The sequence below is a fragment of the Paramisgurnus dabryanus genome, chromosome 13, assembly GCF_030506205.2.
Source record: "Paramisgurnus dabryanus chromosome 13, PD_genome_1.1, whole genome shotgun sequence".
NCBI lineage: Eukaryota > Metazoa > Chordata > Actinopteri > Cypriniformes > Cobitidae > Paramisgurnus > Paramisgurnus dabryanus.
In genome coordinates, this window is record NC_133349.1 from 3,745,837 (window position 1) to 3,772,433 (window position 26,597).

The following is a 26,597-nucleotide window of genomic DNA, read 5'->3' on the forward strand; positions in this document are numbered from 1 at the left end:
TATGAGGAGCGCCGGGTGATTGGAGGAGAGCAACACCTAGGAGAGTATTTAAGAACAGTTTAAACCACGGTCTTGGGCTGTTGTTATCCCTGTTGTGTTGGTGTGTATCGTAGCGCCGAGTTGGGCTCGCCGGATACGCTATTTGGATTGCTGTACTTGCTCTCTCTCTCGTTTTGGATCGTAGATCTACCTTGCTAAGGATATCGAAGACCTTATAGGTTAAACCTTGGACGGATACTGAAGCTGGATGAGAGAAACGAAGGAAGAGGAAACTTACCATTGTGACTATACACCTGTGGAAAAGTGGTGTTGATGGCTGGAAAATGCCCTGTCTATGCATCTGGAGCTATTGCAGTGTGAAGTCAACCTAGGACGAAGGAAGTACAGTAGATGTGAGTAACAAAATCCCGTGAAGGAGGTGTGTTGCATGTACATTGACTTGCAGATCGTTTGAGTGTTTTCAAGAGAGAGTGAGTGGCCCTACCCCTGAACCAGCGTGGTGGGTGAGCCGAAGGGTCCTTGTGTGAAGCAGCTACAGTGGCAAAAAACAAACACTAGGCCGTGTTGCCATCTCCATATTCTCGCCCAGAGCGAAGTGAAGGAGGACGGGTGTCTATCGTGTGCACTGAGCGTGGTGGAGTTAGAGGCGAGAGAGATCCGCCGCCCCGAGGTCTCGACGAAAGGGCGCCCCGGTCCAGTTTTCGATTGACCAACGGGTCTCGAGGAAAGGGCAGCACTCGACCCGGCGTGCCGGCGTGACGTCTCGCCCCTCTGTAAGCCAACGAGCTCGCCGAGAGGGTCTTGGTCCCCGGCGTCCCATTGAAACCACCGTCCGGTCGACGTATTGTGTAGCCAGCCAGCTCGTCTGTGGAGAGAAAGAGAGCCAGTGTGAACGCCGAGATACTGAGCTGTGAAGAGAGCCATACTTACCCAGAAGCTGTAACCAGCGCAGAGCAGTCATCTGTGGAGAGAAGGAGAGCCAGTGTGAACGCCGAGATACTGAGCTGTGAAGAGAGCCATACTTACCCAGAAGCTGTAACCAGCGCAGAGTCGTCTGTGGAGAGAAAGAGAACCAGCGTGTACGCTGAGATACTGAGCTGTGAAGAGAGCCATACCTACCCAGTAGCTGTAACCAGCGCAGAGCTGTCACCTGCGAAGGAATAGATAGAACAAGTGTGAGTGCTAAAGGAAGGGGGTTTTTAGGACGACCGGCCACAGTGGGTCGTGTGGCCGGGACCCCTCGAGAAGACCCGGGAAGAAGGGACAGCCCAAGGCAACAGATGATCGGGCATAGCCCGGTGGCAGAAGTAAAAGTGTGTGGCAAGTGGATTCAGTGCCTGGTGGATACGGGCTCACAGGTAACGATGTTTGCAGAAAGCCTCTCCAAGGAGATATTTGGACAAGAAGGAACACAAGGAACGGAGGCCCCCTGGCTGACGTTGAAAGGCGCTAATGGCTTGAAAATCCCCTACATAGGCTATCGCCTGACGGATCTGGAAGTACATGGGGTAGTTGTCCCCCAAAAAGGGGTGATTATTGTTGAAGATAGGTGTTTAGGCGCCCACAGAGCCCTATTGGGCATGAATGTCCTCTCTGAGTGCTGGGAGGAGATATTCCAGGCTAGGCCTGGTCCAAGGATCTCACCTACCGAGAGGCCCAAGTGGGAGCGCGTACTGGCCGACTGCCGCCGGGTCCAAATGAACCAGGTTCGTAGAGATCGGGAGGAAGTGGGAAGAGTAATGTGTCGTTTTGCTTTGTCTATTCCCCCTAGGAGTGAGGCTATCGTATGGGCAAGAGCGCCCCTTCGGGAGGCGAACCCAGAGGAGTGGGTGTTGGTAGAGCCACACACGGATTGTCCACAAGTGGAGGTGGCACGGGGACTAGCGGCGGTCTACCGGGGAAGGATCCCTGTGAGAGTGCGAAATGAGCACCCTTATGCAGTCCAATTATACCGACATCAACGACTGGCCCGGCTGACGATGGTCACGCCTCACCAGGTGAGAGAAGAAAGGGACGTCAGTTTTCGTCAGGTGTGCCCCACTGTGATCAAGGTGGCCCTGACTCAAATGGATGCCCCGGCGAGTAACCAGGGGGGAGGTGTGCCAAAACATCTGGCGAGTGAGTCACTGCAAGGGGATGACCTGGGACAGGTACAGACACAGAAACTGCAGGCACTCCTTCGGAAGTGGCAACATGTGTTCGCAAGGCACGATGAGGACTATGGGTGCACCCGGGTGGTGGAACACCACATCCCCACTGGGGATGCAGGGCCAAGTAGGGAGAGGTATCGACCGATCCCACCTACCTTGTATGCGGAAGTACGTACACTTCTGCAGGGCATGTTGGGCCGGGGCATCGTCAGAGAGAGTAGTAGCCCCTGGGCGGCCCCCATCGTGCTCGTACAAAAGAAGACGGGAGCCTGGAGGTTCTGTGTGGACTATTGCAAGCTGAACCTGGTAACAAAGAAAGATGCTTTCCCTTTACCACGAATTGAAGACTCCCTCGCTAACCTCACGCAGTCAGCCTGGTATTCCACCCTAGATCTGGCCAGTGGATATTGGCAGGTGCAAGTAGCCGAGGTAGACCGGGAGAAGACTGCCTTCACGACCCCGTATGGACTGTTTGAATGGGACCGGATGCCTTTCGGGCTCTGCAACGCTCCGGCCACCTTCCAACGCTTGATGCAACGCTGTCTTGGAGGTCAGTTGATGGAGTCGGTATTGGTATATTTGGATGATGTGATTGTGTATTCCCCAGATTTCGATTCCCACCTCCGGCACCTAGAGAAAGTCTTTCGAGCCATGGAAAGATACGGGCTGAAACTGCAGCCGGACAAATGCCACCTGCTGCGGCGAGAAGTGAAGTTCCTGGGCCATGTGGTCAGCGCAGCGGGGGTGGCCGTGGACCCCGAGAAAGTCTCTGCAGTAAAGGAGTGGAACGCGCCTAAGACTGTGAGGCAAGTACGATCCTTTCTGGGGTTCGTGGGATATTACAGGCGGTTTATTAAGGATTTCTCCAAGATTGCCAAGCCTCTTAACCAGTTGCTGGTTGGCACGGGACGAAGCCGGGGCCGTGGATCGCCCTCTATTAACTGGGATGATGATTGTGAGATGGCTTTTCGGAGGCTGAAGCAGGAATTGTTACAGGCCCCCATCTTGGCGTACACTGACTTCTCTAAACCTTTTGTCTTATATACAGACGCGAGCAACCTGGGACTGGGGGCGGTATTGGCCCAACGACAAGAAGGAACTGAGCGGGTGATCGCTTATGCGAGCCGAAGCCTCCATCCGGCAGAGAGGAACGACGCCAATTACAGCTCCTTTAAACTGGAACTGCTGGCCCTGAAGTGGGCCCTGAGCGAAAAGTTCAAGGACTACCTTTGGGGAGCTGAGGTAACGGTCATCACAGATAACAACCCTCTAGTGCACTTACAGACGGCGAAGCTGGGGGCCGTGGAACAGCGATGGGTGGCTCAGCTGGCCAACTTCAACTACAAATTGCAGTATCGGCCCGGACGAGAGCATACGAACGCGGACGTCCTCTCAAGATTGCCGGAGGCAAAGAGCCCCAGACGCCAGGGGTATCGAAGGGAGGATAGCCACGAGGAGGGCTACATGATAGGGGCCGTGGAAGCGCCAGGAGGCCAGCAGGAGGCCGTGCCAGGGAACTGGGGGTGGGACCCCCGCCGATGGATAGAGAGGCAGGCCCAGTACCGGGACGTGTGCCAGGTGAAGGTGTGGGTGGAACAGGGCCAACGGCCCACGCCGGCGGAAAGACTAGCCCAGACGGAGACTGGGAGAAGGTTACTGGGACAGTGGGAGAAGCTGGAGCTACAGGAAGGGGTGCTTTGCAGGAAAACCCGCGACCCGAAATTGGGTGAGGATGTGTGCCAGATCGTGGTGCCCGCCGACCAGGTAAACGCATTGGTCTCAGCCTATCATGACCAGTTGGGACACCAGGGACAGGAGAGAACCGTATCCCTACTACGTAGATTCTTCTACTGGCCGGGGTTGGAGGCGTCTGTGCACAACTTAATTCAAGCTTGCCCCCGGTGCATGTTGTTTAAATCTAGACGAGAGGCCCGAGCACCGATGGTACCCATCCACGCGAAAGCCCCCCTCCACATAATGGCAATGGACTTCCTGACGCTGGGCCGCCCTCAGGACCGTTATCAAAACATTCTGGTAATCACCGACCTGTTTACTAAATACGCCTGGGCAGTCCCGACGCTTGATCAGACAGCCAACACCACCGCCACAGCTTTATGGCGAAATGTTTTCCAGACATTTGGATGCCCCGAGTTTCTGCACTCCGACCAAGGGGCGAATTTTGAATCCAAGGTAATCCGTGAGTTATGCCAGTTGTATGGATGCACTAAAACCCACACGACGTCGTATCATCCCCAGGGGAATGGAAGCTGTGAGAGGTTTAATCAGACCCTATTGGGGCTACTGGGGACCTTAGACCAACAGCAGCAGAGCGATTGGGTGAGTGCTTTACCAAACCTTTTGCAAGCATATAATAACAGTGTTCATAGCACAACGGGGTATGCCCCTACTTACCTGATGTTCGGCAGGCACGTGCTAATGCCCACTGACCTGGTCTTGGGAGTAGCAGCAGACCGGGAAGAAGTGAGTGTGATGGAGTGGGTGGGGCGCCATCACCAGCGCTTGCACTTTGCGTATGAACAGGTGTCGAGGAAAATACAGACGGCAGGAGAAAGGAACAAACGGCTGTATGATCGGACTGCCCGAGATGCCCCCCTGTTACCAGGTGAGAGGGTCCTGGCGAGAGATAACCGGCGGCAGGGAAAGGGCAAGCTAAGCGACCGCTGGGAGGCTATCCCGTATGTGGTCTGCAAGCAGCAGAGGCCGGGACAACCGGTGTACACCATCCGGCCCGAGGGAAAACCTGGCCCCGAACGTGTGGTACATCGGAACATGCTTCGCCCCTGTCCGAACTACCCTGAGGCCGTGATGGAGGGACCCACAGAGCCAGGGCCGGAGGCCCCCTGGATGGAAGGATGGGCTGTGGTACCAGGTCGACCTGTGGTGGCGCAACCCCCGGCCGCCCAGAGGCAGCCAGAAATAGCACCCGAACCAGCTGAACCCCCGGTGGCCCAGATACAGCCTGAGCTGGCACCTGAGCCGGTTGAACCCCCGGCCGCCCTGAGGCAACCAGAGGTAGTACCCGAACCCGATTCACCCGTGAGACGCTCCCAACGGGAGAACCGAGGACGCCCCCCTGCCCGGTACGGTGAGTGGACAACGCCGAGGCATTCCAGGGACTAGAATGCATTGGCGGGGGAGGATGTCACAGGAGTGACGATCTTTTAGGCGGAACCAAAAGTTGGGTCAAGAGAGAGTGAGTGGCCCTACCCCTGAAACAGCGTGGTGGGTGAGCCGAAGGGTCCTTGTGTGAAGCAGCTACAGTGGCGAAAAACAAACACTAGGCCGTGTTGCCATCTCCATATTCTCGCCCAGAGCGAAGTGAAGGAGGACGGGTGTCTATCGTGTGCACTGAGCGTGGTGGAGTTAGAGGCGAGAGAGATCCGCCGCCCCGAGGTCTCGACGAAAGGGCGCCCCGGTCCAGTTTTCGATTGACCAACGGGTCTCGAGGAAAGGGCAGCGCTCGACCCGGCGTGCCGGCGTGACGTCTCGCCCCTCTGTAAGCCAACGAGCTCGCCGAGAGGGTCTTGGTCCCCGGCGTCCCATTGAAACCACCGTCCGGTCGATGTATTGTGTAGCCAGCCAGCTCGTCTGTGGAGAGAAAGAGAGCCAGTGTGAACGCCGAGATACTGAGCTGTGAAGAGAGCCATACTTACCCAGAAGCTGTAACCAGCGCAGAGCAGTCATCTGTGGAGAGAAGGAGAGCCAGTGTGAACGCCGAGATACTGAGCTGTGAAGAGAGCCATACTTACCCAGAAGCTGTAACCAGCGCAGAGTCGTCTGTGGAAAGAAAGAGAACCAGCGTGTACGCTGAGATACTGAGCTGTGAAGAGAGCCATACCTACCCAGTAGCTGTAACCAGCGCAGAGCTGTCACCTGCAAAGGAATAGAGAGAACAAGTGTGAGTGCTAAAGGAACGAGCTCGGAAGGAGAACCATACGTACTAAGAAGCTGCAGTCGGTGAAGAGGTGAGCGAGCCCGTGGAGACCGATCCACCGTGCCTCCGTGTCCCCGCTGTAGTCTGTGGAGAGAGAGAAAACAGGGAAGGAGAGTGAGTCAACGAGCAAGGAGCTGTGGGAAATAGGCGGCGAACCGCCGTGCGCTGTATACAGGTACACGGACAAGAAAAGTCTATACCAACACTGATTGTGATTTATTCTGCCTCCAGGAAGGAAGAGGAGCGCGCCACGGGCAGAGGGAACCAGAGGCGGGAGCCAGTTCCCCGACGCAAACCCCCCCCCTACCCTCTGTCATTCATTCGGCCGTGGCCCCCCTGGAGGGCAGAGCCTGATTTTAGTTTTAATTCCCCTTTCCCCAAGTCCCCGTACATTTTAACTATTTAAATAAATAAAGAATATTTTTATACTTACCTGTCCTCGTTGTTGTCTGGTCATTGGGTTGGTTTTGGGGACCTCCTCGAGGTGGAAGTTGAGAAGGGGCGTGGCTTAACCACTAGCAGCCAGCCCCTGGCTTGTGACATTTTTGTAAGTAAAAACTAAGTGCAATAAGAAAAACAACTTATAACATGTGTATAAATATTAAACATCTAGCTTGAACTCAAGGAAGGGAAAGTATTTTTTGTATGGCATTGTTCAATTGTCTTGTCAAATGTCCTTCAACACAATTCACACAGCACCAAAATTCATAAACAGTCTTGAATTGGTCAAACTCCTGCGATATTAATGACCTTTCATATTCCCACACACTCATACATATTTGCTCCTATTCTTTTCCACACAGTGGCAGGAAGTCGTCCAGATATCCGCAGTGCTTCTGAAAAAGAATGAGGGACAAATTTGGGGAGGGAGCCATTGAGGGTGTAGACATAAACGTTTACATGGGTCACACAGTATTTTTGAACTGATAACGCTTTGTCCATCTGGGGAAAACTAAACCAGACACAAATGAGAAGGCATCATATTTGAGAATATGGCTGTACTGTGTAATATCAAAAGAAGAGAAACAAGCTTTCATTTATCCGAGTCTTTTACAATGCACCTGACTGTGAGATTAACTTTCCTCATCTGGTCACTCAGCAGATTAACTCAAGGTGAGTCAAATTCAGTTTCCTGCGCTCTTAGAAAATGAATGAATTAATGGATGGACACATATGATTGGATGATACAATGACTGCTGTTTTACTTATTTTAACCATAAATGAACAAAGAGATAAATTGTTGAGAATATGACTATTAGGCATCATACTTACTTAGGGATTTAAACTCAACCCAATGTTTGTGCTACATAAAATCTAAATTGTGTGGCTGGTTTAAAAGTTATTATTTTTCTAAGTGGTCAGAATTAGATGTAAAAAATTTTTTTTTTTAATATTCATATGATTTTTGTTTTAAAGATAGCATAGCATGCAGTCTAGCTGGCGTCTGTGCAAAATGTGAGAATGTTGTGTGAAATCAAGGACCTTTTGTTGGTCATGAATTTACTTACATTTGAGTTGTGACCTAGAAAAAGTTAAAAAAATTATTCATTTAGTAAAAAGTTGGATCCTGTTACATTTCATTATTTTTTTACTTTTGGTCGTTTTGTTTGTCGTTGATGATTTACCCGTTTTGTGTCACACACCTGCAAAACCTATTGTCTCTCTTCATTACATCTCTCATTGCTAAACGGTTAAGCCCTTCAACCTTCATCCACTCCCATTCTGCCCCATTTCCTGTAGCTGTTCGTCTCTTCTGGCAACTTCCTGTTTGTGTCATGGTCTAGTTTCCCGTTTCTCCTAGAATTTAGGCCGAATGAAGCTGATGATTGGCTCAGAGCACAGACTGTTTTATTATACTGTTGACTTACATCTCATGTTAAGTTTTAAGAGCCTTAAATAACTCAAAGAAACAAACTTAACATTGAAGTATCACTCAGATCTTTATAAAACAATAAAATCATGAGAGTTTAACAAAAATATATTTTAAATATATGCTAAATACATTTTGCTTATTTGAAAAGTTTTAACCTTAATAAATCAACATATATTTCAAAATGTATTTCAAGGGCATCCATATGGCAAAAATGTATTATTACCCCAATTTTTTTTTTAAAAGGCTAAAAACCAGTTAATTTATTTTAAAGTACATTTTTAAAGTTCAAAATATATTTAATTTTAACCTTTTTAAAACTGTTATGTTTACAGGTTTATAACATAAAGTTTTTCTTCCAATGTGACGTAAATGTATTTCCTTGGATTGAAATATATGGAGGGCTAAACACCATTAATGTTTTAAAAAATATTTATTTTTAAAATATATTTCAAAATTTTAAAAAAAATCTATAGGTGAAAAATATATTTTTGTAAACATATTCCAGAATATATTTTAGCAAAGATATATATTTTGACCATTTTTGTATATTTGAAAAAAATGCTGTATGGGAACATATCTATAGGCTAAATTAAAATGTTCTTTTAAAAAACGTGTACAATAAAATGATACCTGTCGATACCTGTCGGTGTGATCATGATTCATTATAGAAAGAATATTAAGAGAAAAAATATAATATACGGTTAAAAACGATTTTTTCCCATTATAATAATTTTACAGTTAACAGTATAGTGCAAAAGTCAAAATATAGATAAAACAAATATGTCAAAAATTTTCACACAGTAGATTTTTCCCTATTATACATTAAACAAAAACTTTTATGCACTGTAAAAAAAAGTTGGTTCAACATATAAAAGTAAGTTACCTGGTTAATTCAACTCTTAGTTAACACCATTTTAAGGCAACCAAACTTATTTTTGAAGTTGAACCAACAAATAATTTTTACAGTTTGGTCCCATTGTAGAATATAATTTTTTTCTTTATTTTGTTTAAAGGCCTGACCATGAAGTGATTTTGTCAGGTTTTGTCACATGTGTTCAGTGTGTTAATATCTTTCTCATTGCTTTTTCTGAAAAGCCTCTCTAAGTGATCCATACAGCAGCTGTATCACAGGCAAATCCTGTCAGTCTAAGTTTGCAAATGGAGTGTGTGACCAGGATTGCTCAAGTTCTGCATGTTTGAGAGATGGATTTGACTGCCTTAAAGACAAAGGCACATGCACGTAAGAAATCATCATACCACATGCATATGACTATATAATATATACAGATCATATGTGATGCCATTGAAAACCCGAATAAAGTCTCAATCTAATGATGAGATGATGATGCATCAAAGTTTGATTTCACATTGATTTCAATCTTTGACATGAGATTATATTTTCACAGAAAGTTCTTAGATGATTTTATGTAAAAAACAATAACAAAAATCCCCAAAAAATGACTTTAGCTGAACTGTAAAAAATCTTTGCTGCCTTAAATGTTTTGTTCAATCAATTCATATTTACAAGTCATTAACTTACTATTATTAATCTTGACAAGCAATGAGTTGTTATAACTTACAAAATATAATTGAAATAGGTCAACTTAATTTTATAAGTTGCAGAAAATCATCTCTTGTCAAGATAAATAATAGTAAGTTAAAAAATGACTTGTAAATCTGAGTTGATTGAACAAAAACATTTAAGGCAAAATATTTTTTACACCGTGGGTTTTCACAGGCACAGTCAATGTACATTATAAATTCATTGTAGCAGAAGAATATTTCTAGGGATGAAAATTATTAATCACGACTAATCGTATGCAGAATAAAAGTTTTTTTATTTACATCATATATGTGAGTATACTGTGTATAATAATTATAATAAATAATATATATACACACAAATGCAAATATATATTTAAGAAATATTTACATGTGTATATACTAGGGCTGTCAAAAGATTAATCGCGATTAATCGCATCCAAAATAAAAGTTTGTGTTTACATAACATATGTGTGTGTACTGTGTATAATTATTATTTATATATAAAAACACACCCAATCATGTATATATTTAAGAAAAAATTGTTATATTTATATATAAAATATTTATATTTATATATAATATAAATTATAGAAATGTATATACAGTATTTAAATGCAAATATTTCTTAAATATATACATGAATGTGTGTGTATTTATATATACATAATATTTATACACAGTACACACACATATGCTATGTAAACACAAACTTTTATGTTGGATGCGATTAATCGCAATTAATCTTTTGACAGCCCTAGTATATACATATGAAGAGTTTTGTTCCAAAACGAGATAACTCCGTTTTTAAAATTTTCCACAAAACATGTTTATTATTATGTTACCATGTTTTTATTGTGTTTTATTGTGCTACTTTGCTGTTTGCAGTTTGATTGATATTAATTGGAATTAAAAAATTCCACAATCAAAAAATTATATTTTAGAAAATTTTTAAATTTGGAACCAAGCTCTTCATATATACTAATTTATATTATAATTATAAATACTTCATTTATAAATATTTTTTCCCCTTAAAATTATACATGCATGTGTGTGTATTTATGTATACAGTACATAATTATTATACACAGTACACAAACATATATATTGTATACAATAACGTATTCTGCAAACGATTAGTCGCGATTAATCGTTTTGCACCCCTAAATATTTCTAATGCATTGTACATGCCTCAAGGTTTAATTGCAATATTTTAGTGTGCATGCATAATTTGATTGATTTATTGCTTTCATAGTGCAGGGTATATTCAGTATTGCCGAGATCACTACGACAACAATCACTGTGAGCAGGGTTGTAACACTGCCCCCTGTGGATGGGATGGTTCAGACTGCTACAGAAGCCAGTACCCCATCTGGGCCAAAGGCAGCCTAATACTGCACACTAGATTTCCATACCAGAGGGTTCATTTCCAAAACAGCTCTCTATTATGGGCTGTAAGCACGGTCATCCAGACCAGTGTCAAATTCAGAGGCATGGCACCTTTCCATCTTAGCAATGACCTTCTTTCGCTAGACACCCGGCAGCTAGCTGACCTGTACGCTCAGACGTCATCTTATGAAAGTGATGGGTAAGCGATGTTTTCATGATCCATTCCTTGGAAGCTGTACAATTCTTTACAATGTATTAAAGTAGATGTTGTGCATGGATTGCATAATCTGAATCCATCTCGACTTTCTGTCCTACAGGTCAGTGTTATTCCTGCAGTTGGATAACAGGCCATGTTCCCGTTTTCCTTCCTCCTGTTTCCAGTACGCTGTTGAAGCGGCACATTTCCTGAGGACTGTAATGGCACAAAACCATCTCTTATTTCCCATGATCCCTGAGATCAAGGAGGCTGTAATCAGCGTACGTGGGGTGGATGAGGAAATTGGAGCCAGAGAGGAGGTGAAACTTCCAAAAGAGGAGCGCAATGGTGTGTTGTCATTGTTTTTTGCCCAAACATAAATGCAGAAAGACCGCAAAATTGTTGTTGTACTTGCAAGTCCGTCACTATGTGCACTAAATAACATTGTTTTTTAAAGACATTACACAATAACACAAAATTGGGGTTCAAAGGGTTAAACAATAGAAAAACTGTTTCAAAAGACGAACATCTGGTTAATATGATAAACAGAGTCACTGATGCAAACAGGAAGGGACCACAAAACAGTTTGCATCAACCAGTTTTCACGATTTGCATTATTTAGATGTCATATCTGATTATTATCTTAATAAAGCCTCACCAACCTGGATGTGGCCTGTGGTCGGTGTGGCCACCGGACTTGCCGTGGCGGTGGCCGTGATTATTGTGGTGCTGCTCCTGTGGTTAAAAAGAAGAAGACACAGGAGAGATGGAGGTGAGCACGTACAGCACAGGTCCACGGTGACGGACGGCAATAACGTCAGCAAGGCCTGGGCTCGTCGCTCGGACCAGCAGGAGAAAAGAGGGAGATCGGGAAGAGACAAAGACATTCTGAAGAAAAAGAAGAAAGGAAAGGATTCGGGGAAAAGACGCAAGGAACCGCTCGGTGAGGATTCGATTCGCATGCGGTGAGTTTGAAAGACCACAAACAGCTTAAGTTAAAAAGTGAGGAAACGGTTTTAATGGGGAAGGAATTGACCGTGTCCTGTATTCCGATTATAGGCCTCTCAGGAAGGAACTGGACATCGGAAGTGACACAGACATGACCCAGAGCTCCATGGAAGACATCAACAAGACAATCTGTGACCACAGATCACCGGACCACAAACACTTTCAGGTCAACCACCATCAACCCCGTATGCTGGGTGAGATCTCTACTTATGAGGAACCTGCTTAACCACTTGCATGGTTATAGTGCACACTGTGCATAAAGTATGTACTTTGATTGGTGAAATATTTCTTTCAGTATTAGACTCACTCCTAAATCATAAAATTAAGTTTTGCTTTGCCGCATATGATTTGCTTTGATATGTCAGGATGTGCATAGACTCCTTTAAAGGTTCTTAAGTATGTATTGCATTTTATACAAGAGAAAACGTCAACGGACAAACACTTTATCTTCAAAAACACCTTGTAGCTATAATTAGGCCAGAAAACATGCATCATCCACCAGAAATCAACCAAAATAGCATGCTTTAGTTTGCTATGTGCATACTTGTTTTAATGTTTTATGCTTTAACTGGAATCTATCATATTAATGAAGGTAGATATCACAGCTAGGCCACATCCACTGTACTTTAACTCCTAAAGGCGGGGTGCATGATTTTTGAAAAACACTTTGGCAGTCGGGCCGAGAACCAAAACACACTTGTAGCTAATCAGCAGTACCTTGTTGCCTGCGGTCTATCAAAAGAAGGTCCAGATTATATTGGGTTAGGGGCGTGTTTGTTTAGGTGACTTCAAATATCAACATTGGCTTTGAGAGTTCATGCACCCCACCTTTAATTGTCTGTTTTTAACATTTTTTTTGCATCTAGCTCCCCCTAGAGGATGGGAAAGGAATGCAGTTCCTATACCTCCAAGACCACCAAGAAATGTAAATTTTCTTTTTCCTGAATTTTCCCATTTGTATATAAATTATTATAGTATTATTATCCGTATATAGTTGTTATTTTATATAAATAATGTGCAAATATTTGGTTGCAAAAATGTAATGTTGACATCAATAATATTCAAAAGTTGAATTTAAAACCACATATGTACTGTAAGTTACATTTTTATACATTTACATTTTAATGCATTTGACAGACGCTTTTAGAATCGAGGGGGCTGGGGTGGTCCCAAACCTCCTATAAGCATTGAGGGACCCCTATAAAGCACAAAAATATAAAATAGGGGGTCACCTGTTTTTATACTACATGAATTTAAAATTCTCATGCTGCGCTGCCACTAAGCAATTCTGTTCATTATTTGTCCCAATTTTGCAATAAACTAATCCAAAAAATTTCTAATAAATGTAAACTTTTAAGTGCGCCTCACGCTGTTTTCTGGAGGAATTGACAGATTGTCAGATTTAGGATTGGGTTAGGGCAGTGCGAGATTGTGGTGGGGGTCCCCAGTCTTATGACATTTTATAAAATACATAAATTTATCATAAATTCTGTGTAATTAAACCTTAAAAATAAGGCTATTAACCAACACCACTGCATTGTATAATTTAATATGTTTTGTTTCATTCAAATTTAAGTTTACAAATTTCTGCTCAAACTATTATTTCACACTATTTGGATGGGTAAAATATGGTTAGGGTTTGAGTTAAGGGTAATTTGGGATTGATCTAGGATCACATCTTAATTTGTGAAATCATGGCGACCCTATAAGGGGTGGGGGGTCTTGGCCGAGGGGCTTAGCTAGGGGACCCCCATAATCTTTCGCATAATTCGAACACTCAGACTCAAGCAACTTACAGTGCAACTTACAGTTCATTCAATAATAATTCATGCTTATTAATACTTAGTAAAGTAGTTGTTAGGTTTAAGTATTGGTAGGAATTGGGTAGGATTAAGGATGTAGAATAAGGTTGTGCAGAATCAGGGATAAATATTTGCATTTTCAGTATTAATAAACAGCCAATTTCTCATATTAATGCTTATAACCAACCAGTAAATAGTAAGAGTTGGAAACACTACAGTGTTACAATTATTCTTATTAATTCACCAAATTATCAACATGATCTTACAGCAAGTCGTGTGAAAAATTTGATTAATTTATTCGTGTTCATGGCACAAAATTCAGCTTTCTGTCTTGTCACTCGAATTTTCATAAATGGTTTTTCATGTCCGACTTTCTTTTTCGTATCATTTTATGTATTGTTTTCTCATTTTTTTCTTCATATTTTTAAATCATTGTCGCTTGGGGTTGGGGTAAGATTTAGGGTTTGGGTTAGGATGTACTTTTATGTATTGGTTTCTACATGTTTTTCTTCCGCTTTTAAAACTATTCTCGCCTGGAGTTGGGGTTAGAGTTGGGGTTTGGGTTAGGATGTCTAAAAACGTAACAGAAAGTGATTCTAACCCCAACCCCAAGCGACATAGGAAAAAACAATACATAAAATGACACGAAAAGAAAGTCGTGCAACGGACACGAGACACTATTTATAGAAATTCGTGCTAGTGTCACGAAAAAGACAAAAAAATTAACTCCTAAAAATTAATAAAAAATTTTGTGACTGTAACACAACTTTCCGTGAGATCAGTCTGCAAATTATTTAAAGTGAGAAGGATACATAAAAACATGCATTATTTTACATTTTGATGTTAAAGGAAAACACCACCGTTTTTCAATATTTTACTATCTTCGTACCTCAACTTCAATATGTGCACTTTTTATCTTTGTTCAGCGCTTCTTGAATGTGTTAGCATTTAGCCTAGCCCCATTCATTCCTATGGCGCTAAACCAAAGTTTCATTTTGTGCCTAGGGATGCGCATTTATGTCATTTTTTCATTTCGATTAATCCAAAGGTCTGAAGAAGAGTACTCGATTAACTGGGGGCGGGGAAATCAAAGGGGCGGGGCGTAAACGTCATGGTGCAAATGAAAATATTTTTATTAAAAACACTCAAATAAAACTTAATTTCGAAGAAACTATGACAGAACAATGAACACATACTAGATTCCTAATTAATTAAATGTTTTTAACAGAAACCTCTAACAGGAAAAGTTGCGTGATGAAGTGAAACTCAAGGGTTAATAAACACAAACCGAAGCGCTTTCTATATGACGCACTCTACATAATATTAAGTCTTTATACAACAGAAATGTACAACATGCATCTATCTGCATAAAATGCAAGACTTCAACTTAGTTTTCACATAAGTTATCTAAAAAAAAGAAAGTTTAACTCCCTTTGTGGATGTGCATCATAAACAGCGCACTTTTAAACATGTCCAGTCAAAGCTCAAGCTTCATAACATTAAGCAGCTTTAAGTGTTTTGCTATCATTGTAGCGAATAGCTGTGTCGTCCTCTTACCTCATTCAAGATGTAATGTTAATGCTTGTATGGCTGGTATCTCTTGACATTGATGTTTAAATATGAGTTGATAACCCATTGAACTTTTGACGGCGCTGTACATTTTGCACCTGACTGACTGTATTTCCGAAAATCACGACATCCTTTTAAACCATAGTGCCTCAGTGATGTGAGTTGTGGCCGGCTTCACCGGATCGGCGGGCTGGCGGGATCGGCGGGTTGCTGCGGTCGCGCGGAATTATCTGTTTGTTTTTTAATCACGCATGGTAATGTTACTGATGTCATACATCAGTCTGCGTAGCTCGACACGACGTCAAACACGCATCTCCAGACCCCGTATTTATTACCACAGGCGCTTGTAATGCTAACCAGACATCCAAATGCCGCCATATCCACAATAAATAAATAAATAAACCCACATGATCATCGTTTTCGTGATCGATCATCGATGCCACGTCCAAGTACTCGAGCAATCGAGTACTCGTGCCCATCCCTAATACTTACTCGTGTAACTACTTGTGTAACAGTCTTTAAATAAGGAAAACATGGAAGTATTTGGTGGCTAAATTCATCCCTGTTTGGAGCCATAGGAATGAATGGGGCTAGGCTAAATGCTTACACATTCAAGATGCCTGTACAAAGATTAAGTGCACACATTGAAAAAAGATAGGTATGTATTAATTCATCTAAGTTGAGGTAAGAACATAGTAAAATATAAAAAAAACTGTGGTGTTTTCCTTTAAATCCACTTCGTATTATATATAATTGGTCTATTTCAATTACATCAGAAGTTACATCCCTTACTTTAATTAAATCCCTTACTTTACTTTTCAAGAAAAAAGTAATTAAATTACAGTAACTAATTCTTTAGTAACTAGTTAAACCCAACACAATTGGTGCCAATGCAATGCTGAGCGACAGGAATGCTGATTTATATACAGTATATAAGTCTATCGTTGATCTAAAAGAAATTACAATAATTGGACATAATGAAAAACCCAAATGGATGTAATATTTGTAACCTGTGATGTCTCAGACCGCTCCAGTGCAGTGGTGTGGTCCGGATGGCTCAGTTGTGCTGATCCGAGCTGTGAGGAGTGGGCTTGACCGAGTGGTTCTGGAGCTCCTGAGAGCCGGAGTACCAGTCAATAACACTGACCACACAGGTGAGAGTCTCTTAAAAAATCAATTAAAGGTCATCTCATCTGGTCCTCCAGTATACATTAATTACTTAGTTTTAAAAGCAGTAGTAATGTGGTGCAGAAGATTTAGTTTCGGTTTAAGTTTCTTTTGCAGTTGGGGAGTAATGTGTCTTGTCTTTGTCATCTTCCCTTCTTGTTCTTCTGAAACTCCCCACTGCTGCCCACTGTCATGTGATGTCTGGCTGTCCTCTCCTCACCTCGCTGCAGATCCTCTCATAAACACATCTGATTCAGAACAGACTTAACCGATTAACCTTTCATGCTTGTGTTTTGCTCTCATCAATTTTATCTTTTCATGATCATAATCTATTTGGCTTCCTGTTATCCCCTCTCATAACAATCACTCATAATCGGCTATCTCTGCACACAACAGCTATTTTCCGATCACTCTTTAACAGTATCAATTCCTTCTTGCTCCTTTTCTCTCTCATTCTCTTCATCCAGGGAGATCTGCCCTTCACTGGGCATGCTCAGTAAATCACCTGCCATTGACTCGGACTCTCATACGGTACGGCGCTGCTCTGGACCTGCAGGATCATAAGGTAATAAGTCTACATGTTTCTTATTTAAGATCTAGTATAATCACAATCCACCATTGATGAATTAAAAAAAAAAATGTTTCCAAAAGGGTGAAACACCTTTGTTTCTCTCGGCCCTCCACGGCTGCTACGATACCGCACGATTCCTCCTCCTCAACGGGGCCAATCAGGAGTTAAATGACTGCAAAGGGCGGCGGCCACTGGATGTGGCTCGTGAAGGATTACATCATCAGGTCCTTGAGCTCTTATTGGCTCACAGAGTTCAAAGGGGGCCGGTTCCTATTGATCCGGCCACCGAGGTGCTCTGGGACGATCGTACTTACGTGTATTCACCTTGGGTAGCTTCGCCTCCATGTCTCCCTGGAAGAAGCGCCTCTTTTTCAGGGGTCATAGGTCACAGAGGGATGTCAACACCTCCACCCGAGTACGTAATTTTTATATCACTTCACATACTTTTACTTCCTATCAATAGTATACTTTTGCTCATTTTATGTACTAATGTTGCATACTGAACTTGAATTTCGTTTTCCACAGTGATTGGCAGATGGGAAGAGCACAATGCGCCTCCCCACAAAACTGGCGTCCAGCACCCAACCAATCAACAACAGCTTTGGTGAGCCCCAGGATTCTTGGTCACCCATCTCGACCTATCAGTACTCTTCAGGAAGTGACATCAGAGGCAGAGGACGAAGAAAGAGAGTTGACCCAGGAAATTATCAGAGCCGCAACACCTCACTTCCTGTCTCCTCAACCGGCACCTCGGCAGCGCTCGTTCTCCTGTACCCAGCATGCGCTGAACCGTCGCACCAGCGCCAACCAATCAGAGCTGTCCGCTGCCACAGCGGCAGAGAAAGCAGCCAATGAGCATGTTGAAATAGTGATCGTGTCCCAACCAAAAGAAGCGTCCCAACAATCAGAGAGTAAAACAACAGTCCTGAGTTCAGCGCAGACAGAACCTACGAGAGAAAACTCAAGGAACTGTAATTCCAAAATCCAGAATGAGAGAATCAATAATGAGCCCAGCATCTCTATTCAAACTACTATGTGAAAGAAACCTCATGTAAACCTTTGTTACAACTGATAATGCAATGCTGTTTACAAGGCTTGGCCTGAATGTGTAAAAATATTACTTTAAACGGACAGTAAGTAGGGTTTTATTAATCAAAATCAATGTCTTTATTCATAAATATGTCCTCGTTTGTGTCAAATGACCTCTGCCAGTGATCTGACTTTTCTTTGTAAACTTAGATTTTCTCTCTTTACTTACATTGAACGGGTAAGTCCAAGGAGGCTTCCATGTCATTCCGCCATATTGATAAACTATAATACCAGAGAGGGACAAAAAGCACTAGCCTACCAACATTTCCACAGCACGTTTTCATTCAGAATACGTGGACCAGCTTAAACGGATAAGGAGATCAGTGAGTTCATAACGGCTACTGTAGTTGCAACACACATTTGGAAAAGCGAGGCATTAGAGAGCACTGTTCGTTTGAATGCAAAATACAATTTTACTACTAGATGGGGGTTAATCCTACTTATTGTCCCTTTAAGGGATAGTTCACCCAAAAACAAATTTTTTTTTATTATTTACTCACCCACATGTCAATGTCTTTCTTTGTTTTTCAGAACCCAAACGCAGAATTATTATTTTTTATTTTAAGTGTGTTGTTTTGGGTTTTCCTGGTGTCTATGGGAGTGGATGGTGTCCACAGGTTCAAGCTTTAAAAGAACCTGAAAGTGTTAATCAAATTTGTGACCCTGGACTACAAAACCAGTCATAAGTTGAACATGTGTATTTGTAGCAATAGCCAAAAATACACTGTATGGGTCAAAATTATTGATTTTTAACAATTATGGGTTATTGGGGAAATTTTTTTTTTTGTCTTATTTTGGCCACAACTTTCTCTGTGTTTCAGCAAATGGAATGATTTTTGGTGACAAATCTTATATTGAAACATATTTTGAGAAAATGCTTTGAAATAAAAAAAAAACAATAATACCGTGGGCAAATTTACTACCCTTACGGTTTGTGCGTGGACAAAAAGCAACTAAATCAAACGACTGTAAAAATTTAAACAACTTAATAAATCTGTTAATCAACCTCAGTACTGATCAAAACTACCAATTGTTTACAAAAATTCCATGATTTTAACTCTTTAATTGCCAAGTTCATAAGTGGTTACTGATTTAAGAGGAAACACACACACGCACACAATAATATCTTGTTATACACCATATAACTCAATGTACAAGTCAGAAATTAAGCTGTTTTTGCACAGGCCTACTAAAGGGTTAATGGTGCCACGTGGTGATCAACAGTAAAAATGACAAATTTTACCTCTCAGCAAAAGGAAAAACCAACTATAATCAAGAATGCATGATTATATGGTGTCATGGCTTTGCAATCAAAAAATTTTGTTATAATGGAAGTCAGTGGGGCAAAAAAGCCACGAACAACTAATTAGAAAAATTAAATCTGATGCTGCACAAAAACAAAAAATGCATCAAAGCCAATGTTTTTTTCCAATCTTTGATATGCTCAAGACTGTGATAAAAGGTTTAAAAAAATCCAGTCCACAATCGCTTTTTATATTGAAAGTCTGTCATTTTGTGTGTGTGTGTGTTTTTCCCCAAATCATTTGGGTTGACTGACAGATTTATGCAAAGAAAAGAGAAAAAAAATCCGATACATTTTTACAGCCGTTTAGTGGGTTTTTGTCCACGAACAACCCGAAAAAGTAGTACATTTGAACCCACAAGGGCAAAAAATCATTAGGATATTGCGTAAAGATCATGTTTCATGAAGATATTTTGTACATTTCTTACAGTAAATATATGAAGAGTTTCGTTGCAAAACGAGATAACTTCGTTTGTAACATTTTTGTCAAAACATGTTTATTATTATGTTATCATGTTATTATTTTGTTTATTGTGCTACTTAGCTGTATTTTTTAAGTTATGAAGGTTTAAATCAAAACAAACCAACTCCAGTTGAATTGATATTAATTGGAATGCACAAAAACCAAGATTTCTTAAAAATTATATTAAATTAAAAGTTATCTAGTTTTGCAACAAAACTCTTCATATCAAAAATGTATTTATCATTAGTAATATGTGTTGCAAAGGACTTTATTTGGGCAACTTTAATGACAATTTTCTCAATTTTTAGATTTTTTTGCACCCTCACATTCCAGATTTTCAAATACGTAGTTGTATCTTGGCCAAATATTGTCCTATCCTAACAAACCATAAAGTAAAGCATTAATTAAAAAAAAATTCATATGATTGTTTGTGGTAAGGGTCACATATATGCCGTATATTTTAAGTGTTTTGATGGCGGGCTTTGGTTTGGTAATAAAAAAACGAAAATATAAATCATTGTTAAATGAAAGTCTTGACCTGTGTTTCTCTTTCAGTTCACATTCTTAGTGTCTGAACTGTTGTAATATCTTAAGGACACCTAAAATATGACAGAAGTCGAGAGTAGTTATTTATTTAACAATTTTGGATCTTTTAAAGCTTGAAGAGTTTTCTGGTTACTATGGGAGTGAATGGTGACTGCCTTGGCCAACATCCACTCCCATTTTAACAACACTTACAAAAAAAAAATCTGCATGTGGGTTGAGGGTGAGTTAATGATAAGTTTTAGTTTTTTTGTGTAAACTATCCTATCATTTTCCAAAGAATTTGTATATTTTAGCATATAAATGTTCATCTTAATATTTTTATGATAAATCATTATATTTTTCTCAGAAATTCTCATTGCTGTAAAATAGCTGCATGTGTTGTTTTTGTCATTTGCATAAATAAAAAGTTGTAAAATAAATGCTGTGCAAATATACTTTCAATATTACATTTGTTTTTTGCATTGAAGTAATAGTAATTGGGGGGAATCTCACAGGTTATAAAGTGCCGCAGGCAAGGTTGCTGTAAAGGGGGGTAAACAATGACGATTCTCGGGGCCCACGAGTAAGAGGGGGCCCAGAGAAGCCCCCAAAATTGTGGTGCTAAAAAATATTTAATAGTAAAAATTATTAACTTTAAATTATTCTATTTGCTGTTTCCTGGTATCAAAAAAAAATGTATTTGTTTAGGAAACACAAATGTCTGTGGGCCCCTTTCCCCCCTCTCAATTATCATAAAATGGTTCAGTCCGCCCAAATTGTATAATCCAGCCAACACAGCTTGACTTCACTTATAGCGCCGGCAGAATATCAACTTGGCAAAACTCAATTTAAACAGCGCATAATGTCTGCCTGTGGACGTTATAGATAGAAATGATTATATTTCTGTTTTTATTCACACAATAAATATTTAAACTAGTTTTAATGAAAATGCATTTAGTTTTAGGAAAAGTCAGGGAGCAGCAAGGCTTTATGATTTATTTAGACAAAGTTATTGACTATGCAAATTTCAAAACGGTCAAAATGACGCCTTGTTTGTTCTAGTGTTAAAGATAATTACCACACTGCAAAAAATGATTTTCAAGAAAAAAAATCTTAGTAGTTTTGTCTTGTTTTCAGTAAAAATATCTAACATTTCTTAAATAATGATGCATTTTCATGATGAGCAAAACGACCCAAGAAAATTAATCAAGTTTTTTTTACCAAAATATCAAATTTAAGTGATTTTATGTATAAAACAAGCATAAAATCTGCCAATGGGGTAAGCAAAAAAATCTTGAAAATTTTTCTTAAACACTAAATTCAAGAAAAATTAAAGAAAAATTTGCTTACCCCATTAGCAGATTTTTTTTTGCTTGTTTTATGCACAAAATCCCTAAAAACTAGACTTATTTTCTTGGGTCGTTTTGCTCATCAAGAAAAACCATCTTAATTTAAGAATTTTTAGATATTTTACTGAAAACAAGAAAAAAATACTAAGATTTTTTTTCTTGAAAATCATTTTTTGCAATGCATAAGTTTAAATGTTACGGTTAGAATGACTGCTGGTGGCCGTTCTAGTGTAAAAGTGCATGATAAGGGAACTAAATTTTCTCCCCATGTTAGGTCAAGAAAATGCTGGAAACTTTCTTACTTGGTATTTTTGTCTTGTTTTCAGTAGAAATATCTAAAAATTCTTAAATTAAGATGCTTTTTCTTGATGAGCAAAATGACCTAAGTAAATGAGTCTAGTTTTAAGACAAATTAATATACAATTTAAGTGAAATTGTCCTCAAAACAAGCAAAATGATCTGACAATGGGGTGAAAAAAAGTGAAATAAGAATTCTTTTTTCTTAAACACTTAATTCAAGTAAAATTTTCTCACCCCATTGGTAGTCAAAATACCATAAAAGCGCATGATTTTATGCAAATTAATATGAAAAAAGCCTCAGCTGTGTTGGGGGCCCTGTCAAGATTCCTTTCATGGGGCCCAAAATCCTTAGCAGCGCCCCTGGCCGCAGGTATGATGTATTCTTGTAAGCCCATTAATTTTTCATAGACCTTTGAATTATCGCAAAAAAATAAGCTCTGTGACACTTACACGTGTTCTCCAACAAGATAATCTTCACAACTTTTATGAATTTTGAAGTCTAAGGGCCTAGTGTAATAGACTTTGTCAGTGACGCATGTATCATTCGTATTTTGCACCGGCGTACAGCGGGTTTTTCCCTCCACAGACGCACGTCGGCAAACTAGGGAATGAACTTGCGCTCCCTGGGCGGTTCAGCGGAAAAATGGAGGCGTGTTGCGGCGCAAACCATACCTGATGCTATGCAGTTTCAAAAAACAATTGCCCCACTGACCAAAAGAAACTAGTCTAAAGTCAGTGGGGCGTTGCGCGTGGTTCATTATGCTATTTTAAGGGCGCCTGCTTGACCATAATGTATAGCGTGCACAACGCGCACACACTTTGCTTATCTAATCTACACAGATGCAACAGTTATTTTTGCAAATCATAAATTGTTACAATAAAAAATATTAACACATGAGATAAGGGAAATCATAGTGGTGAGCATTGTGGTGATAGTTTTTATTTATTGTGTGGCTGCGTTAAAAAATTCTCATGCAAATAACGATTAAAATATTTTCATAAGTTTGTTGTGTGGCTGTATTACGTTTATTTTATGTAAATAATAATTAAATTGTTTTCATAAGAAACCTTAATGTATATACACTTGATTTGTAAGAGTACTTTGGGGTTGGACCTTGCTTGCGTTTCTTTGGTCCAATTTCAAAGCCCCCAAACGCTTTCAACGGTGAGGGTGGACGCAGATCTGTGTAGAGGCAGATCCACCTCCCGTTACACGGCGTGCCCGATTTATGCTGGCAAGCTTGGGATTCCCCCATCTCCTGACATCATTGTAGCGCTTGGCACAACGATGGGGATGCCAGCTGATGAGACAATTGTGGCTATTTCCTCTCACGCCTGTTTAACCTACGCTGATTTGGGGGGGTTTCTCCCATCCCCATACAAAACAACTTCTCTGTCTTTGACTGCTCTTACAATAACATCGGTCTCCTCGGCTGTGAATCGCTCCTGGCGTGCGCCTGGTAAATCCGTCATAATAATAGCAACCCGCCATGGAACTTGCGCCATTGCGTTTAAAGGGAATGTTGGATGACGTTCTGATTGGTTTATTTGACGTTACGCCCAAACAACACCTATGAATAATGAACCTAGGTAATGAAGTAGGACAGCCAAGATGGCGTCGTGAGAGGACGGTTTTGCTGCGGCTCTTAAAAATTTTGCTCAAATCCCGGTTTAATTTCTAATATGTTTACGTTCGGATTTAATTCGAAGGCACTGTTTGCTTTATGAGTTGACTGCACTTTCAAAAAATTTATTTGCGCGTTTTGTTAAGTTTTGTAGACGCACTCGTTGTCACTTTAAAACCACGTGGTTTTGCCACAAACTGCTGTGCTGACTTAAAAATATGGATGGAAAAAAAGAAACGCACCTTGCTATGCACAGCTATGCAAGAAGAACGTTGTGCTCTGATATGGACGCTGTTGCTGATATGGACGCTGTTGCTGATATGGACGCCGTTGCTGAACAGTCTAGTGGACTCGTGCCTTTACCTGATACACCTGAACCCAAGCCTGCCAAAAAAAGCAAACCTAATTCTGAAAGTCCGGCGGTAAGTGATACTATGCTAATGAGATTCATGCAGAGAATGGAAGCTATGCACGAAGAGACTTTGCGCCGAATTCAAGGAGTTGAAAAGACGGTCGTTGAGAATTCGAACTCTATTAAGCAGATAATCAGCTCTCTCGAATTCCACAGTGAACAAGTTAAGTGTTTGAATGAAAAAACTAACGAAATGGAAAGAAAAGTCGGAAAATTGGAGAAAGAAAACGTTGAACTTCGTGACAAATGTGACGACTTGGATGCTTACAAGAGAAGATGGAATCTGCGTATCGCTGGTATTCCGGAGAAATCAGGAGAGAATGTGAAGCAGGTGGTCATCGACCTCTTCAGCCAGGTCTCCCCAAGCATCGCTGCTGATCTGCACCGCGGAGTTGACATCGCTCATCGGTTGGGTCCTCGTTCTGCTGCGGAAAAATCCTCCCGTCGTATAATAGTGCTGTTTTCGTCGCGTTCCCAGCGGGACAAAGTCTGGAAAGACGCCAAAACCTCCGATGTTCTCAGGGAAAAGAAGATTAAGGTATTCGAGGACCTTTCGCAGAAAGACAAGGATGCAAGGACTCTTCTGTGGCCGATGGTGGAGAAAGCGAGAAGGGAAGGGAAGCGGGCTGGCTTTCACGGTCCTTTCGCTGTTATTGAGGGTAAAAGATTAACAACTAAAGATGTGGTCAACAGGTCTAACGTTACTTAATGCACTAGAAAAGTTGTTCCATGAGCATTTTTCTCCAGGGATTAGTGTGCAGTCTGCATAGAATTTGTTTTATTATTATTATTTGATTATTATTATTAATTAATTAGAAATGCCTGAAGCTAATTCTTTGTTTTAATATCTTACGGTACGATATTTATTTCTTGTCAATAATTAGCTTTATGTAGGTGCATTTCTTTCTCTTTACTAAAATGGTACTTTAATATAGCCTATATATAATATTTTTTATTTCGTTTTACTTTGAGTTTTCAATGTTATTACTTGAATACAGAAAGTATAGTCTTTATTTTCTGAACTTAAAATCTGAGCACTTTAGTACCGGGTGAGCATTTTTTTGTGTGTGTAGTTGTATTTGACGACCATTTGAGAGGTGAGTTGAACGGGTATACTCTTTTAGTTCACTCAGTTGTGAACTAAAACTTCGTTGTAATTGTTTGTTTGTTGTTGTTTTTTTTTTTTTTTTCTCCTTACATTGTTCGTTGTTCATGTCATTGTCATTAATATCTTTTAATGCCAGAGGGCTCAGGGATAGTGTCAAACGGAAAGCTCTTTTTATGTTTGCTAAGAAACACAAATCAGATTTTTGTTTCCTTCAGGAGTGTCATTCTACTAAAGATGATTACAAGTGGTGGAAGTCTCAGTGGGGTAATGATATTTGGAGTTCGCATGCCACAGAGCACTCTGCTGGTGTTAGCATTTTGAGAAATACTTTTAATGGGAATATTTTAGGATCAGATTCAGATAGTTTGGGCCACTTTCAGTTATTAGTGATTTCACTTAACCAACAAACTGTAATTCTGGGAAATATATATGGGTACAATTCTTCTTTAGATAATAAAATTTTCTTTGACAAATTAGATGAGAAACTTACCAAGTGGTCAAATAAATTCCCTAATGCACTTTTTATATTAGGAGGAGACTTTAATGTATCAATTAATAATTCTTTAGATAGGTATCCGCCAAAAAGAACAGCGTGTTTTAGCCCGGCGTTGCTAGGACTAATAGATAAATTTGAATTGGTGGACATTTGGAGAAAAAGATACCCAGATAATATAGAGTTTACCTGGGCCAACAAAAATGGTTCAAGACAATCCCGAATCGACTACTGGCTGATATCAAAATGTATGTCCAAATTTGATCTACATGTTGGCATTCAATGTACTCCTTTGACTGACCACAAAACTATCTTTATTAATACCCCCTTAATGGCAGATTATGCACCAGGACATAGCAAAGCCTCTTTGTGGAAACTTAACAGTTCACTTTTAGAATTACCAGATGTAAAGGATAAAATTAAAGACTTAATTTCTAACTATTGGAAAGTAGCTTTAATTCAAGATTCTTTTTGTACCAATTGGGAGCTTCTAAAATTTGAGATTGGTATTTATTTAAGGAGAGTTGGAGCAGACTTAGCCAAAAAGAGAAGGGTTCTTGAGGACAACCTGATTATGAAATTATCACAAATTCGCAACACTAGTTGTATGTCGTTGAAGGAAAAATCTGAAATTGCAGCTTTACAAACTAAATTAGATGATTTATATTTAAAGAAAGCTAGGGGTGCTTATATAAGATCCAGGAAAAG

The 26,597-nt window shown here is 40.8% G+C and overlaps 1 protein-coding gene across 1 annotated transcript; it reads left to right on the plus strand.

Annotated features, from left to right (window-relative positions):
• Positions 1-6,966: 6,966 nt before the first annotated feature.
• Positions 6,967-19,761, plus strand: notchl (notch receptor, like). The gene is made up of 11 exons (XM_065298905.2): positions 6,967-7,218; positions 9,074-9,218; positions 10,776-11,108; positions 11,227-11,453; positions 11,758-12,070; positions 12,165-12,307; positions 12,980-13,038; positions 16,509-16,638; positions 17,119-17,216; positions 17,303-17,637; positions 17,748-19,761. Exons 1-11 carry the CDS (start codon positions 7,098-7,100, stop codon positions 18,259-18,261), a joined length of 2,418 nt encoding a protein of 805 aa, XP_065154977.1. The 5' UTR covers positions 6,967-7,097; the 3' UTR covers positions 18,262-19,761.
• The last annotated feature ends 6,836 nt before the right edge of the window (positions 19,762-26,597 follow it).